At 36.3% G+C, this 18,474-nt stretch overlaps 2 protein-coding genes across 4 annotated transcripts in view; one reads left to right on the top strand and one right to left on the bottom strand.

The window, feature by feature from the left end:
- The window catches only part of NFkB (protein), a 32,005-nt gene extending 25,712 nt beyond the window's left edge, over positions 1 to 6,293 (top strand). For 2 of the 3 annotated variants that reach the window (XM_030979024.1, XM_030979023.1), the window contains exons 16-20: positions 1 to 126; positions 1,165 to 1,411; positions 2,214 to 2,389; positions 2,964 to 3,069; positions 3,594 to 6,293. The exon at positions 1 to 126 is cut by the window's left edge and continues 228 nt beyond it. In XM_030979024.1, the coding sequence (XP_030834884.1) occupies positions 1 to 126; positions 1,165 to 1,411; positions 2,214 to 2,389; positions 2,964 to 3,069; positions 3,594 to 3,688 (750 nt within the window). In that variant the 3' untranslated portion in view covers positions 3,689 to 6,293. 3 annotated transcript variants of the gene reach the window in all.
- Positions 6,294 to 11,361: 5,068 nt separating this feature from the next.
- On the bottom strand, positions 11,362 to 18,227 carry LOC592738 (40S ribosomal protein S24). Its single transcript, XM_030979044.1, has 5 exons — positions 18,158 to 18,227; positions 16,916 to 16,981; positions 16,250 to 16,459; positions 15,063 to 15,173; positions 11,362 to 11,481 (listed from the first exon to the last, which is right to left on the bottom strand). The coding sequence occupies exons 1-5, from the start codon at positions 18,158 to 18,160 to the stop codon at positions 11,479 to 11,481; spliced, it is 393 nt and encodes a 130-aa protein (XP_030834904.1). The 5' UTR covers positions 18,161 to 18,227; the 3' UTR covers positions 11,362 to 11,478.
- Between the last annotated feature and the right edge of the window lie 247 nt (positions 18,228 to 18,474).

The following is an 18,474-nucleotide window of genomic DNA, read 5'->3' as shown; positions in this document are numbered from 1 at the left end:
GACAGCGATGTCGACGGGGAGGATGACGATGGTGAGAAGGATGAGGAGAAGAAGGAGGAGGGAGTGGAAGAGGAGGAGAAGGAGAAGCATGGGAAGACACCCTATCAGCTGGCCACAAGTGCTAAGGTAACCCAACTTACAAGTTGAATACACTGTAGCTGTCAAGTATTTATATTTGATTTGATTTTATTTGATTTGATTTGATTTGATTTGATTTATTGGTTTCTGCTTTTTTTTTCTTTTTTTCATCATACATTTTCATGAACATACATATGGTTTGAAACAATATTTTAAGTGTATATAGTTTTATACAGATAATATCCAAAATAAACAAATATATTGAATGCATAATTAACATACTGTACATTAGATGCAGGAGGGCTACAGAAAGAAGCAAAGTATGCTCTATCTTCTCAATTTAACCCAGTCCCAGAAATCTCTTCCATTTTCATTCAGGCTGCATCAGAATTCTAAGGAAAAGTATTTTGCAGAAATTATTGATAGGAATAGAAGAATTTGTAGTCAACTATAGATTCACAAGTTGTTTGCTAACAATATGCAGTTTAGTTTTTTGTCATGATCCTCACCATGTCTAAATGATTCATAAGTAACCTAATGGATGTAGAAAGAATTAATTAAGGTTTTGTACAGATACCATTTCAATTTATTACAACAAATTTTATCAAGAGTTTTTAGTAGTATGTTCCCATTTGTCTGAATTTTTCTTGCGGCAGGTTTTTATTGAGTAAATATGAAGCTGTAAAAGTACTATCTTTGTAGCAATTCTTTTATGTGATAGTGTCACAGGGCTACAGGGCCCTTGTGGAAAACAGTTTTGTAACCGACAAAGCTACCCTGTATAAATACAACTACAAATTAATATTGTTCCTGGGAACCTGATTTTCTATTTAACCGGATAGATAAAGACTTAATTTCAAAACTTAATTTCAAGACTTAATTTCAAGACTTAATTTCAAAACTTAATTTCAAGACTTAATTTCAAAACTTAATTTCAAAACTTAATTTCAAAACTTAATTTCAAAACTTAATTTCAAAACTTAATTTCAAAACTTAATTTCAAGACTTTATTTCAAGACTTAATTTCAAAACTTAATTTCAAAACTTAATTTCAAGACTTAATTTCAAAACTTAATTTCAACGCAGATGAAAGAAGTCTTGTCTGGACATTCCACCAGGAGAGTAGAGGAGGAGGATTTTGACTACATCGAGACAGGAAGTGCCATCAGTTCCGTTGGGTCAATCCAATCAGAGGACCACATGAAAGTCAATAGCTGGGACCAGGGCTACTTCTCAGGGAAGTCCAGCTCCTCTGTCTCTAACCTGGAACTAAAGCGAACCTGGCCCAGAGTTAAAAGCAGAATGCTAGGGAGCTCCCTCATCACATCTAAAGGTATACCAAGCTAACATCAGAATATTAAGCTAACCTTGCTTTTAATTCCCTTCAACACTTCATACATACAACTTTTATTGCCTTTAGTTTTGGGTTTTGTTTTCATTCTATTTTTACTTTTAGTACCTCCTTTTGATTACATACTGCAACTTGAAATAAGATTAATTTCATAAAATTCCACGTTGATGATAAATGCAACCATGGTCTGACTTTAAGTTTCACATGCCCGGTTCTAGTCCAATAAACAAACCTGGTGTAAATATTCACTACTTTTACTGAATGATATACACAGTTAAAACTAAAATAACAAAAAAAATAAAAAATAAAATAAAAATTCTTTACAATTATTGAAACTTCTTCCTGAAAGCCTAACATTTAAAGGTACCGGTATTGTCCTAATGGCAAACTCATGCATAGTAATAAGTGAGAATGAGTCAGGAGAGCTGAGGTATTTGTTTCCAATTCATCATGACTGTGCCATGGACCAGTGATGGCCTGGTGGTAGAGTCGCTGTCCTGCAAGCAGTAGATGGCAGGTTCAAATCCAGCTGGTGCCAAGATTTTTTCTGACTTGTTTTCAATTACAAGATCGAGGACGCCATCTTTATTTACTGGGGTGCAAGCCAATAAATATTGTTTACAACAAATACAATACAATACAATAAAGTCATTTCTATAGCACTCTTACAAACTAACTGTTGTTTTACAATGCTTTACATAAAAGTTATCAAAGAATCTATTGTTGATCATGGTCAAAGCTTGACTATATTCAAACTATTTAATTATTTTTGTTTCATTTGTAGGAGACATTGGCCTGTTGTCTGAAACCACCACCGAGAAGCTAGGCTCTATGTTGGATGATAATTACCCTACTACACAGAGCTGGTTTACCCTGGCCAATCGGCTCGGACTCTCCAACATGCTCAACTTTCTCAAGCTTGTCCCAAGCCCCACTGCAGTCATTCTCAAACAGTTTGAGGTAGGTGCAAGTTAACATCATACAGTGTATTTTCCTAATGTTCTAGTTATTCATTGTTGTCATATTTATAACATGTTTTGATTGTGCATGAATGTTTAGGGAATTTGTCAGAGAATATTCTTTTTGCTGAAAAGCTATCATGTTGCTCTTAAGAAATTTTTTTTTTTCATTCCATCATAATTTGGAATATGCTGTATTGTTATGTATTTTTCTTCATATGTAATTGTGGGACTGTTCAAAATGTTTGGTTGTCGTTAATGTTGTTTGTACCGTAAATGGAAATTGTTACTGTGAAACCTGTATATAAAGACAATTCAAGGGTGACAAGAAAAGGCGGTCTTTATAGGCAGGTGGTAGGTAGGTGTAGGTTCTTATATTACACATTTCAATGAAAAACACTATTCACAGGAATAGACAGGTAGGCATCGTTTCACAAAACCATTGTTAGTCCAAGTTCACTGATATCCTATTCAAACCATGTTAAATGTTGGCGAACTTGGACTTTGTGAAATGCTGCCCTGGTCTTTCTATATAGGTAATTGCTAAAGCAGGTTTGACTGTATTTGTTTAACAGGCTATGGATGGAACCATTAAGGAGCTCCGAGACGTCCTCTATTCAATGAATCACATAGAAGCTGTGGCCTTACTGGATCAGGCCGTCTCATGGAGGAAAGAGAAAGGTAGCTAGGCCAAGGCATTTACAGCCAGATTATCTTCATCATCATCATGCAATTCCAATGTGTTCTTTCCACAATTCTATACAAAATAACAAGAAGAACATAGAAAAACAACCTTTTCATTGTCATCATTGTCACTCTCATCATCATCATCATCATCATCATCCTCATCATGATCATCATCAGTACTACTACTATCATCATCATCATCATCACTATCATCATCCTCGTCATAATCATCATTGGTAGACCCATCACTGCATGAAATGTTCTCCCAGGATGCTTTGTTAAAAGAAAGATAAAACATGTATGGATACAAATGCAAAAGAAACAAAACTTATCGATATATCAAGTTGTCCGTGCCTAAAAATTGGGAACATGAAATTGTAGTTATCTAATAAGAAGAAAACACAGGATTAGACAGTAGTTATAAGTGTCTCAATCACCAACAAAATCATTTATGTAAGCTTTCATTATACAACAGCATATTCATGCAAAATTCTCACCTTTTTTTGTTCATCTCTCAGCTGATGAGGCTCATATGTACAGTTCGATGCACCAGTCTTTGGGTAAGATGAATTTGTCCGACGCTCACATGCATCAACATCAATTCGTTTACTAGATTTCTATCTTGCCCGTCACAAGTACATCACCCTCTTTTACTGGCGATTGTACGGCATGCTCCGATGTCAGTTGCTCAACAGTCTAATATTTAGACTTAAGTGAACAGGAGTGCTCTGAATGCACAGGTGTAATATCAAATGGTCTTACACATGTGGGTTTTTTATACAAGGAGAACAATGTGAGAAGTTATCACGTTCCATTCCAGTTTTCAAAAACTGTACTTGAGCTTTAAGACCAGCCATGGTTCAGACAAGCCCCCAAACTTGGAAGAAAAATCTTGAAATTCTCTTCCTGAAAGTGTACCAATTAGGTTTGCATTTTTGTGTACCAGTAATGCAAAGGACAATGATGTACTTTGAGAATGGAATACAGACAATCTTTACCTTACCAACAATGTACAGTCTATTTAGTGAGAATTGTTGTTATTGAATTGTTATGTAAATTTACTGGAGATGCTCTCACGTTATTGTTATCTTTTTTTACATGTTATAATGTTGTCTTCAGTGTAGTATAGGATTTCTTAGAAAAGAAATTTAACCAAAAAAAGTAAACAAAAGGAGAGTGGCATATGCAAGTATTATGTAATACAAATATGTCGAGGATTTTGAATTTTGAAGGTTACTGATTTTTGCATATTCACGGCATTTGGATGTGGGACAGAGCTATCGATAGCAAGGTATTCCATGGAGGAATTTCTTGGGAATTTTTTTTGAGCTGCAGATGAAACTTCCTGATGGAAATATGTAAATGTGTAAAAAAAAATAATGCCGATATTATTTCTTTAATAATTGCATACTTGTGATATCTGAATGTACATATATGTATTTTATGAAGGATAATAATGAGTTTATCTTGCTTACTGATTGAATTATTAGTTGGAATGAATAATAGAAATTCATGATTTATATTTCATTTTATGATAGAAGAGACACAGAAAAAAAGCTGATATATGATTACTTGCCAAAACAAACCGCTTCTTATGCCTGGAGATCGTTATGTGATGTTTGGAGAGGGAAACAAATCATTAAACAGTTACTTTAAAAACCCATCAGTTGATTGACAAAGATTTATGGTAGAGATTATTGGAAGTTTATAAGTATAATATGGCAAATGATTTTGTAAATAATGTACTGTTTGAAATTTTTGGATAGTGGGAACACTTCTATTAAGAGATGAATGGCTAAAAAGCAGTACTAACAAGATATAGGAAAGGACTCGTGTAAATTCCAATTTATTTTTCATGTGAATTGTATTGTCTTGTAATATTTTGTATCATTTTGACACTCGTTCTAATTGAAATACTGAGAATTATTGAATCAGATCTACGTTATGTATATAATCTTTTTTGTTGTTGAATTAAAGTGACAGATGACTGCTTTGACTAATATGTTGTCATGAGAGATGCTGTCATCATTTATTAAAGCCTCCATTTTTGAGGGGTGACTGACTAATAATTGTAATGATTAAATGCATTGGAAAATAGTCGGCAACAAATTTGATCTAAAGTTGATGATTGGAGTCGGTAGATAACTCTCCCTTTACATTGGTACAAATTTCTTGCACAAATATAATTTTGTAAGGGATTTTGAGTCGTAAGTAAAATGCACATACAAATATATACAGTTGAGATAATGTTTCTGTTTTTGTTTTTTATACATCTGAACATTCTATTTTTTCGTGTGTTTGAGGATCTTGTAAAAAATATCAGTTTGTCACATACAAATTTGAAAGTCAAAGGAATGCCATGTTTTATGTACATAGAGAAATTGTTTCTGTATAAAAACACCTTATGGTATATAAGCCTATACTGGAAATCTGATCATTTAATCTTCATTTGCACTACATTGTATAGTACATGTAAATGGTTATGTGCCGCGTTTTTAAATGTAGTAAAATCTAAGATTTTACGGCTTGTGTAAAGTTGTGGGAAAAGTTCATGCCGAGTAAATCATAAATCGGGACTGCACTCCTTGTAGCTACTTGTAGCGCCCTCGATATAGCCAACAATGCCTAAGCGGTACCCATTGATCCCCCATGGTCCCCCTTTTTCTTATGTTAATTGAGAGCCAATTTGATGAGATAACCACCTGCCAGTGACCATGCAGGGAGATGTAATCCCTCCTGGCCAAACTAGTGCAGATGGGCTTTAATCTGTTGTATACTGTCCCATATATTCACACACATGTTGGTTTAAAGATGAGTAAGTTGTTCGATTAGACATACTTTTAATAGACCCTTTACTTAATTTAAAGATATTAGGTAACCTTGCATTTTTAACCTTGAATAATATTAGATAAAATATTCATTTCAGAGTGGGGCATTAGACAGGAGTTCACTTTTAAGATACAAATGAATTATCTTTAAAAATGAAGCCAAAACAAAGAAAAAAACAGATTTACATGTATGTTATTTTAGGGATAGCATGTAACATGAATCGATGATATGAAGTGTTTTTCTTGGCTGTGTAAGTTTATTAGTCCTTTCTCTGTTTGTTCAGATAAAGATATGAAATTATAAAGCTATTTAAAAAACTTGAAATGGAAGTAATGATATTGTGAAAATGATTCTCGGCGACTTAAGAATAAAGGCTTGAGAAAACTAAATCCAAGTTTTAGGTGAATTTTATTGTGAAATGTGTAGCAGAATCTTTATATGTCGGTTGTTAAGATTTAATAAGAAATAGCTCCATATGAAAGACATGCTAGACTTGAGTTGAATGACTTGGTCTGCAATGAGTCAAGAAGAGAGAGAGAGAAAGAGAGATAAAGGAGTGAGAGAGACAGAGGAGATTTAGGAGAGATGAGGAGTTACGAGAGAGAGAGAGGGGGGGGGGGGGGGAAGAGTGCAAGAGACAGAGAGATGAAAGAGCAAAAAGAATGGGAGAAAAACAGGGAGAGGCGAGGAGTTAAAGGAAGAGGGGGGGGGGGGGTTGAGAGACAGAGAGAAGATGTAAGAGAATGAGAAGAATGAGAAAAACAGAGGGATTAGGAATAAGAGAAAGAGTGGGGAAGTGAGAAACAGAGAGGAGATGAAATAGAGCAAGATGATCAAGAGAAAAACAGGGAGATGAGAAGTTAGAGAAAGAGAGGCGGGATGAGAGATAGAGAGGAGATGAAATAGAGCAAGATGATCAAGAGAAAAACTGGGAGATGAGAAGTTAGAGAAAGAGAGGCGGAATGAGAGACAGAGAGGAGATTAAATAGAGCAAGATGATCAAGAGAAAAACAGGGAGATGAGAAGTTAGAGAAAGAGAGGCGGGATGAGAGACAGAGAGGAGATGAAATAGAGCAAGATGATCAAGAGAAAAACAGGGAGATGAGAAGTTAGAGAAAGAGAGGCGGAATGAGAGACAGAGAGGAGATGAAATAGAGCAAGATGATCAAGAGAAAAACAGGGAGATGAGAAGTTAGAGAAAGAGAGGCGGAATGAGAGACAGAGAGGAGATGAAATAGAGCAAGATGATCAAGAGAAAAACAGGGAGATGAGAAGTTAGAGAAAGAGAGGCGGAATGAGAGACAGAGAGGAGATGAAATAGTATACAAATAATGAATGGTTATGAGTTCAATAGTGCGAATATGTTCATGAGTTGAAAGATTAACATTCTATTCAACGAGGCGTCAGCCGAGTTGAATAGAATTAACGTTAATCTTTCAACGAATGAAAATATTTGAACTATTAAACGAATGAAAAACATTCATTATTTGTTTTATACAACATCGAAGAAGACCGAATAGAACGTTAATCAACAAATTATGCTTTACTCCTTATAAAGATAAATTACAGTTCGAGTCAAGCCTTCTCAATTACATGCAGATTGCCTTCGCGTCAGATACACGCAGGGATACGCGCGCGCACATGCAGCAGAGAGGTACGCAGTCTGCATATAACCAAAAATGCACGGCGCATATAACCAAAAATGCACGGCGCATATAACCAAAAATGCACGACCGTGCAATATACCATCTATTGAATATCATGTGACCAACAATCGTCCAATCAAATGACAAGGATCCACGTAGGTGTTGTATAAAGCAAGATGATCAAGAGAAAAACAGGGAGATGAGAAGTTAGAGAAAGAGAGGCGGAATGAGAGACAGAGAGGAGATGAAATAGAGCAAGATGATCAAGAGAAAAACAGGGAGATGAGAAGTTAGAGAAAGAGAGGCGGGATGAGAGACAGAGAGGAGATTAAATAGAGCAAGAAGAAATAATGAGAGAAAAACAGAGTGAAGGGAGAAGCAGTAAGAAAGATGATTTAGAGAAAGAAGGGGGGGGGGGCAAGAGACAGAGGAGATGAAAGAGAGCAAGAAGAAAGATAAAAACAGGGAGAGATGAGGAGTAAGAGAAATGGGGGGGGGGGGGGGGGTGAGACAGCGAGGAGATGAGGAGTTAGACACTATGAACATGACTGACAAAGAAAGTGTACAAAATATGCAGTTCCTCTGGTAGACAAAGGAACATCCTTTCACTGCTATTACGAATAAACTTTGAACTTTTGAATTATGTAAACATGTGTGGAACAGGTGTCACATGCATGTTCACCTTTTTACATAATAGCAGTGAAGGGATGTTCCTTTGTCTACCTGAGGAACTGTATATTTTGTCCGCTTTCTTTGTCTGTCATGGTTATAGTGAGAGAAAGAGAGGCGGGATGAGAGACAGAGAGGACATGAAATAGAGCAAGAAGAAATAATGAGAGAAAAACAGAGTATAGAGAAAGAAGGGGGAGGCAAGAGACAGAGGAGATGAAAGAGAGCAAGAAGAAAGAGAAAAACAGGGAGAGATGAGTAAGAGAAATAGGGGGGGGGGGGTGAGGCAGGGAGGAGATGAAAGGGAACAAGATGATCGAGAGAAAGAGGAGTTGGAGAAAGAGAAGGGGATGAAAGAACAAGCAGAATGAGAGAAAATTGGAGAGAGATGAGAAGTCAGAGAAAGGACATAAAATAAGAGCAGCTACTTTTAATACTCATCCCCATTTATTTAGTAAATTAAAGAAACTGGCGATTCAATGCAGCATACGACAACAATCCTTTGAAGGCCATTAAAACTGATATGAAAACCAAATTATACAAGTCATTCCAAGGTCAGTCTCCCAAGCCTAGTTTTTCGAAACCATTGCATACCAGTATAGGACCGAGAAAAATTGATACAAAGGGTTCATTTCTGGTACTGTATATCACTTGGGTGGGACCATTAGCATTTGTTTTGTAAGACTGCTGGCATATCCAACACCTTTTCAACACACAACTCCGGGTGGTTCAGGAACAACTTGGAGTTATACCAATCATTAGTTTCGTTAGTCAAATGGGCCTGTATAGTCATCCACAGCTCCCAGAAGCCTCCAGACTTCCATTGCTGGTCTCTGTACAGCATTTCTACCTCCATCACTCAGTTTTATGTCCATAGCATGTATACCGTGCGAGTCAAAAAAACTTTACACTCAGAAAATTGTCATTTATTTTAAAAGTCAGCTATGAATGAAAAGAAAGGTTATCATACATGTTTTATATCCCAAATTGTTTGGTATCATTTTTATGTGGTATGTGTTCACGCTTGGATGAACAGGAGGTGCAAGTGCTAGTGCACAAATTGACTTGCGCAAACGTACCAAAGTGAGAGGACGAGTTGAATGGATCAAATGAGATGCATTGCATTTGCTTTTTGCAGAAACAAAGTCACACACACACACACACATGCACAAATGTTCTTTGTTATTAGATATGTGTGGCATGATTAATTTTTGTTAGGGATGATATTTGGATCTGCAAAGACTGAATTAATACCCAAATCCCAATTGTTTTATTCAAACATCACATGTATTACTTTAGCGCAAGTCGATTTTTGCACTCTCTTAAACAGTGTCTCCTGTAGGCTGTTCATCCAAGCGTGAACACAGACCACACACAAACAATACCAAATGATCTGGGATAAAACACTCTTTCATAAGATGTTTACTAATATACTGTTCATAGATGATTTTAAAATAAGCAATTTTCTGGGTGTTAACTTTTTTTTACTCACACTGTATAGACACAACAAACCCAGCAAGAATCACTATCAGTGTGCCCTTCACAACAACTCACACATTTACAGATATCCAGTGAACTACTACAAAACCACTACCTACATTCAACATCTTCAGGGATCATAGGATATCAACAAAATTTGGTACCCACAATGCTTTTTGCTTTGATTACTTTTTTTATTTTGTTTTATTTTTTCAAGATAAAGACCAGTTATGGTCATGTGATGTATTGTGAAAGAAATGTTGTGGAATCGATCAGAAAAGGTTGATCATCTAGCACAGGCCATCTCAACTACTTTATTAGAAGCGCCAAAATAAAAATTTATTGAGGTTGAAGTGCCAACCTGTATGTTTGGTGACTGTGTTGCGAGGGAGCGTAGCGACCGAGCCGATACCGGGTTGGGTCCAAGGGGGCAAAGCCCCCGGGAGCTAGTGGATTTTAGGGCTTTTTAAAGGCCCAGATGTGGCATTTTAACACCTTTTTGTTCCATAAAACATCAATCATAATTTCATATTGATGTGAAATAATTAGTACAATTCCTGGCTAAAATCTACACTGGAAGTTAATTTACATGTAGTTATTTTGGTGCAATAAACACGGAAAATGTCAAACTGAAGTGAAAATCAAACAAACAAAATGGCTTGCTTACATTTTGGGCTCAACTTCGACTGCGACTTTTTGATTTTGCTGAGTATTTTTATTTTAAAATATAATTTTTTGATTTTTTTTTTCTTTCTTAAATTTATTTTTAAATTTTTATTTATTTTTTATTATTTTTTTGGAACAGCCGCGCGCCACTCTGACTGACCGCAAGCGCCACGAGTGGCGCGCGCGCCACCAGTTGAGAAGGCCTGATCTAGCATATAAGTATTGGTGTGTACTGCAAGGTTCTGGAATCATCAAAATGATAAGAAATTTGGCCCAGTCTTGGTAAAGTCACAAGCGCTGTACACAGAAAGATGTATATGGGACTACGCACACGTGCGCGACACGTGCGTTATATCTATCAGGTCCAAATAGATATAATAATTTACCAAATATATAAATTAGTAGGCGGTTTCTCGGCAAAATTTGTATCATCACGTATTGTCAAAACATATTCTTTCACAGGATTGGTAATAGAAGCTTCCATTTCATTTTTTGAGAGGGGGCGTTTCCAAAACTGGTCTTTAACTTTAAGATTTGGAGGCTGTCACACTCTTCCCGTCGGTCTAAGTTACCCTCATCACATCCTCAAGAGACAGCTCACATAACAGGTTTCCACATCTCCTCTCTAACATACATCTACACAAAAGCCCAATGAATTCCCACATGAGGTTGTAAAGCACTTGAGAATACAAACAAATAAACGGCAGCATTGAAATGAAACCATGAAAGCCATGTGTAAATGAATTACAAAAAGTATTATTGTTGGGCAAAAGAAAATACCTTAGCGATAGAGGCCCCTATTCATAACCCAATGAACTTTGTTCTGAAGAATACAATTATGAGGCACGCACAAAGATTACACTGTACCTCATAATACTTTGCTGCAGCATCTACATGTATTTTATTTCATGCTTTACCCCCTCATATGGGACTGGGCTTAAAAGGAATGATCCAATACAACAATACATACTGAGAAATGACAAGCCAAGACAAGGTGTTCCTGCTACTTAACTCATTTATTAACAATTACGCACAGTGATCATAAGTATTGTGATAACGTGAGCGATGTCAATCTCAGAATACGGCAGCAAGATGGGTTGGGGGGAATGCCAGTTTACTGCAGAAGGAAGAAAGAAAAGAAACAAAAAGAAACACAAAATAAATAAGCATCAAAAGTTTTAAAACAAACATACATGTATTTTGGGTTCGCCAGTTATAATTCATGAGGGCCTGAAAATCTTGAAAATGATGTACATTGTGGCAAGATAACAACTAGGGCTTGAATTCAGGCTTTGTCTAAAAACTGGCATCTCTGATAAGTACATGAAATGGAGAAGAAAACCAAGACTTAACTTAGTACTGATTTTGTGATGTTGTAAATCAATAAATATCAACAATAATCTATCAAAAAGTGAGATAAAATTGAGAAATAAACACAATTGCATAAGAGTGGCAGCAGCATAGCTCACAAAAAAAAAATAAGACAAAGGATGAACTTCTCACCGAAAGGAAACAAAAACTAGATGGAATTTTGACTGCGCGCAGTCAAAAATGATGCCTCCGCCATAGAGCAACTTTACAAACCAAAACGGAAGCAATTTTTATAATTCAAGTTTGATTGTAATCCATCTGTCGGTTTTAATAATAATGCATTCACAAGCTATTTATAGTCATACATAATGAGCCCCATGACCTTTGACCTGATGACCCTAAAATCTAATCAGTTAATTGGCTCTGCAAGATACATATATACATGTCTTGAGTTTGATAGTAATCTGTCTATTGGTTCTCATTATAATGCGATCACAAGCTATTTGTGCATACATAATGAGCCCTGTGACCTTTGACCTCGTGACCCCAAAATATAATCAGTTCATTGGCTCTGTTAGATACATACATGACCCAAGTTTGGCAGGAATCCATTGACCGGTTCTTGAGATAACGCGATCACGAGCTATTTTTGAAGACATAATGAGCCCTGTGACCTTCGACCTCGTGACCCCAAAATCTAATCAGTCCATTGGCTCTGTTAGATACATACATGACCCAAGTTTGGCACGAAGCCATCGATCGGTTCTTGAGATATTGCGATCACAAGCTATTTTTGAATACATAATGAGCCCTGTGACCTTTGACCTTCGACCTCGTGACCCCAAAATCTAATCAGTTCATTGGCTCTGCAAGATACATACATGATCCAAGTTTAGAGAGAATCCATCAATTGGTTCTTGAGATAACGCGATCACGAGAACGGGACGTACGGACGGACGGACGTACGGACGTACGGACGGACGGACAACCAGAAAACATAATGCCTCCGGCTACTTTGTAGCGGAGGCATAAAAACCCAGTTAGTGTGGTGGAATGATAAATCAATGAAATCACTCATTTTCAGCAAACAATAGAATTAGAAGCTACTTGTATCTTGAATAATACAAGATTCATTGTCTGGCTGTAGTTTCCTTCCGATTCCAATTGAAGCATAGCATAGGATAAGTGCAAGCATTATACCCCACTTCTACCATTGTTAATTCATCCTATGGCTTTGAAAATTAATTGTGGGAAAATAACAGCATTTACAGTACATTGTGTTGATTAGTTTATGAATCACCCAACAGTGATACGAACAGTTTGGGAAATATAACCAGTACAAAAATAATGGCATGCAGATACAGGTCTGGCAACATGATTGGAAAATAAATTGTTTAAAGGGATCATTTAACAATGTTAAACCTGAGAAACATGGTCTTATGTGTTATCAGTGTCTGTGATATGGTGTAATATTGAAGCCCTAAACAAAATTGCACTTCAAAATGATCAAGAAGTGCCTCAAAAAAGTAAAAATCTTTGAGTGACCGGTTTTACCATACTCGTTTTTCCCTATAGACTGTAGTGTTGTAATTCCAATCATAAATGTCTTGATAATCAGACAGGCAATCGGCTTTTAAAAGTCATGGAGTTCCTGACTTACGTAAAGGTTTATAATTATCATTGTAGCATGAGCTGAATCCAGGATTTTGTTTCAGAATCTGAGACAAAGTTACCGGATCCCTTTAACTCTTAAGCTGCCACCCATACAATGCACCCAGTGCCACAGTGCTAATTCCTATTGTGCCACAGTGCTAATCTCCTGAGTGCCAAGTTAATTTTAAGGTTGGTTTAAGTGCGTGTTATTTAAATCTTTACAAAAAACAAATCGCTGAATTACTTGAGAAAATCCAATCTGACTGTTGTATACAAAGACGCGTAATCCAAAGCCGATAATCTGATGCACGCGATGGTACTTTCAATAGCGCTGTAAAAGCACTCAGCACGGTGCAATGGGCATGAACAATAACTGTTATTACATATGCGCGCTAGCGCGCACAAAGCATGAACGTTTATAATTATCATTGTAGCATGAAGGTTTATAATTATCATTGTAGCATGAGCTGAATCCAGGATTTTGTTTCAGAATCTGAGACAAAGTTACCGGATCCCTTTAAGGGCCAAATATAACAACTCAAGTTTTACCACTCTTCTGCAACAGTGCACTAATAGTTAATCTGATTGCATACTTGGTATAGGGTTGGCTCAACAAGTCACACACATTTTTCCACTTGACAAATGGCCACCACCAGTCACCACACAATGATTTAAGTCAAAGGTAATACAAAGTTTTGGTATACTATAGGGTCATGAATTTGGTTCAAATGAACATATTGGAAGCATGCTATTTTACAATAGTCAATGATAGTTGTCGCGGTTGAAATCAAGTCTTAACTGATGAAATTGAAAACATTAAACTCTTTATGTTGTATAGCTCCCTTTCAAGGCTGGAACTGATATAACTAGCTTTAAAGCAGTGTTTCTTGATTACAATCGACTGATTTGCAATTCCAGTGTGGAAATTATATACCAGAACTGCATATTCTGAAATTTTCATGGTTGCAGCTACCATGGAAACATAGGCGCTATTTGAAATATTTGAAATTTACCGGACGCACCTAATTTTTTAAATTATTCAATTTCTCGAAAGCAGAAGTGTTTTAGGGCTAATAATACAGCCACAGGGGCATCAAAATATATCAAAATTTCATAAAACTTTGCATTACCTTTAAGCAACAGGTACATATACACCACAACAGTGCAATCTATTTATTTTTTTTATTTTTTAGAGTAATTCTCATATAACCACAGCAATCCATTCTGATATGGACTTACACCTGTAGTTATAATCCATGATCATTTTCAAATGGTCTTTGTGAAAAAGATCATCGCTACAAAAAGAGATAGAAAAATGTTGTCAACCTCTTTTTACAGTGTTCATTAAAAAAAAAAAAAATATATATATATATATATATCGACCAAGGACATTTTTGTAGCTCAAGTCCACTAAAAAAAAGAATTCAATTCAGATAATATTAGTTGTTTTGTAAAGAATTATTGTAAAGTACATTAAGCTGAAAATATTATTGAAGAAAAAGTATACTTTTTCCCCATAATTACACTGTTAATTAAAAAAAGGAAAGAAAATATCACCAAAAAAATGTTCTAAATGTAAAAATAAACCAATTCTCGCACACACTCTGCGAACTTCTCCACATAACATATTAATTTGTAAAATACCTTGAGTATTTCAAGAACTGACTTTTATCTTTACAGTCGGCTAATTAATGAGCAGAACATAAAGAGAACTACAATGCAGCTTAATCATACCTTCTTGCCCGATGTCACCTTTGCCTTCTTGGTACCACGGACCTTCTTCTGTCTGTTCTTCCTTTCTTTCCTCTGTTTGGACGAGGTCTTAGCCTTCTCGTACAGTCCATGCTAACAGAGAAAGAGAGAGAGAAAGTGATTTAATGTTTTAAAAAAGTGATTTACATGTTTTAAAAAAAGGATTGCAAAGAATTACCAAGAATTACCAGTTACGCTATCAAATATGAAAATCCAAACTGAAAAGATCACTCTGCTTTTCGTAGCATTCATTCCCACTCTCGATCAACACATGCTGGCATTCATTCCCACTATCGATGAAACACATGCTGGCAACTCTTGGGTTGTACCTTTTGAGCACCTCTCATATTAGCTGTATTACGAAAATATCACAAATTGTCCATGTCATGGTTGCTGATAAAGCAATAGATCTTTACCATCAAGGATGTGTGTAGAACAGGTGTCTATTAATATCCAGGGCAATGGTACAATGAATATCTTTCTCAGGAAATTCATGGATTTAAATAAAGAAAAAGTGGGAGGAGCACTCGTAAGGTCTCATTGGGAGTTCCCAATTTGCCTTTGATCAATAAGGTTTAGGAAATACTTTATCAATCTTTTACTTGAATTGCTTAACTTTCATCCTTTGTTAAAAAGCCAATTCGATATGTGGGCTTCCCTTATATTTGAAAGCATCACAAGAGGTATTCTCAGTCAGCCCAAGGTGGTCTGATATTTTCTCTGGCGTTTATTGCTCCTGGCTTTATACCCCAAAGATGTAGGGTCTGGGTTAGGCTTAGGGTATAGTGTTTGATCAGGGCTGAAGTAAGAATTGTAGGACTGGGGGGTGTTTCATAAAGCTGGTCGTAAAGTTAAGCATGACGTTACGAATGACTTGAATATGAAGTGCCAGATAGGATGCCCAAAGTGTGACTATATTTCCAATAACCTCAATTAGATTATGGCAACAAATATACTTTGTATTAAAAATGTTTGTTTTGATAAGAATGTTAATCTACATCTGCACAGTTCAACTTTAGTTGATGCAGTTAAAACATGATTGAGCATCCCATTTGGCTTGTCATAATATAAGTCGTTCGTAAAGTCATGCGTAACTTTACAAACGGCTTTTATGAAACACCCCCAGGAGCATATGTACAACCCAGCTCAAATGAGAAAGGAGAGCTTACTCTTGCTAATCTGTATTTGGGTTCGTATTTCTTGGCAGAGTCCAGAGTGTCGTAGATGAGGGCAAAGCCCGAGGTACGTCCACCACCAAACTGGGTCTTGAAGCCAAAGGCGAAGATGACATCAGGGGTGGTCTTGTAGGCCTGTGCAAGGCGCTCACGGATTTCCGTCTTCTTGACGGTGGCTTGGCCAGGATGGATCACATCCACAACCTATCAAATCAGAAGAAAAATCATATGTTAACCTTTCAAGACAACTCAATTTGCATAAAAAAATGCTTCCGATTAGTTATTCAGCAGTTATCTCGATTAAGGTGCCATTTCTCTATTCAACATCAAAACCCCTAGTAAGAATTCAGACTCCCCCAATTTGGACAATTTTCAGAAACATGTTGTGGACAAGACGGAATACATTTTCTTTTCTTTTTCCTTTTAAATTACTCCCACATTCTCAGGCAAACTGTAGCATGAAACTTTTTCAAATTCAAAAAATGATATTACATGTAGACTATGGCTTTAATATAACTGCATCATAAGAAATAAAACAAAACAAAAATCTTCAAAATTAAGATCAACAACAGAACAAGACAAATGAAATGGCACAATATACAAATTAGAAAATCAGCAGTCATACAGAAGTGCTGCTTGGATATTTTGTAAGACACTTACCATTTGCCTTCTGTTCAGAAGACGGTTGGTCATGAACTTCCTTGTTCTGATCGTGATAGCTTCCCCCTATAACAAGAAATAAAAGATCTATTCATTTATCTTGGTTAAATACAGTGGTTATGACCCCTGAGAATGTGCGAGGTTCATAAATGAATTGTGTGGGAATGGGCAATTACTGTAGTCTTTATTTATTTTCGTTTACAATCACTCATAGACTCTAACAAATGCATATTACCAAAGACAATTAAGGCTTGGTGATATCAATAATTACATTAAAAATTTCACCAAGCCCGTAGCCAGTGCAGTAGGGGCGCTGGTCCGAGAATAAGGATCGTCTGCATAATCATGGATATCCTCGTAAACATGGACAAATCGGTTCTAAAAAATTAGGATCGCATGCATTTCCGCAGATGTTTTTTTTCATCAGCACTCTGGGGGTTTTGGGTTCCCGAACCACGCGCTAGAGATGCGACAAAAGGTTTCTAAGTTTGGAAAATAACCCCAGTTCACTGTCTACTTTTATGGGTTGTCTGTCTACCCGAGGATTTATCGCTTGTATTACGTGAAATTCTCTGTACAAAGTCAATGTAAAATGCATCAAGAAAATCATCACGGAATGCATTTCTTGCATTGCAAACGCGCAGATTGGAAATGTGAAACGTCTGCGAAAATGTGGACGTCTGATCCTTATTTTGGCAGAACGCATTAAACGAAGATGATCCACATTCTCGGACCAGCGCCCCTACAGGTAATGTAACGCAAAGCCAACTTAAAACAGACTTGGCCTTGGTCTCGGCGAGTAACACAACCAGAAAATGGATTCAGAATCAAATCAAGAATTTCTCCATTGCTTGATTGCAAGACCAACAATTTAATCTATGGTACTGAATTCATTGGGTTTGTTCACAATGATCGTGACACTACAGGTACAGAGACGGAAAAACAGTCTCTCATGGAAGTCCTTGTAAAGCAGTTCATAGAGGTCCAGAATCGCAATGTGTGCGAGTGTAGTCCCATAGATGTAAAATTACGATACGTTTGCACTACACTGCAAATCACAATCAGTGGAACCGATGACGAAAATTCTCATTCGTTTTTTAACGATAAAAAAAGTATCATCTTTAAAGAAAATTGCTTTTCATACATAAATATATTCATATCTATACAATGCTAACTTCAAATTTATCATTAAAGATACGATTACAAGTGATTTTAGTGATATAATTTCATAACTTTATTTACCATTTTCACGGTAATCTGAGTGATCTAAAAGAGGCTGGTCATTGCAAGTCAAAAGAGGGCGGTCTTTTTTATGGCAAAACTATGCGTGCGCAGACAATGTCGGGGCATCCACTTTCAAAGAAAATTTTAATGAAAAATTAGGAATTTTTAAAAGGGCAAGGACATTTTGGAAAAAAGTTGGAAAATTCTTGGAAATTCAAGGAAATTGAAGATAAAAATCAGAAGTAAAATAAGGAAATATTTAAAAGTGAACATTTTCTCTGTTATATCATTTGTTTAGCTTTATAAATATATAATATAGTTTTACCCAGATGAAT

This window comes from Strongylocentrotus purpuratus, unplaced genomic scaffold (genome assembly GCF_000002235.5).
Source record: "Strongylocentrotus purpuratus isolate Spur 01 unplaced genomic scaffold, Spur_5.0 spur5_scaffold_10, whole genome shotgun sequence".
Taxonomy (NCBI): domain Eukaryota; kingdom Metazoa; phylum Echinodermata; class Echinoidea; order Camarodonta; family Strongylocentrotidae; genus Strongylocentrotus; species Strongylocentrotus purpuratus.
The sequence above is the reverse complement of the archived record's forward strand: the minus strand, read 5'-3'. Positions and strand labels throughout refer to the sequence as shown.

Coding starts and splice junctions, on each gene's coding strand:
- LOC592738 (XM_030979044.1), bottom strand. Junction 16,460..16,915: donor TTCTGAACAGAAGGCAAATG/GTAAGTGTCTTA, acceptor CTGATTTGATAG/GTTGTGGATGTGATCCATCC. Junction 15,174..16,249: donor CCAAATACAGATTAGCAAGA/GTAAGCTCTCCT, acceptor TTTCTCTGTTAG/CATGGACTGTACGAGAAGGC.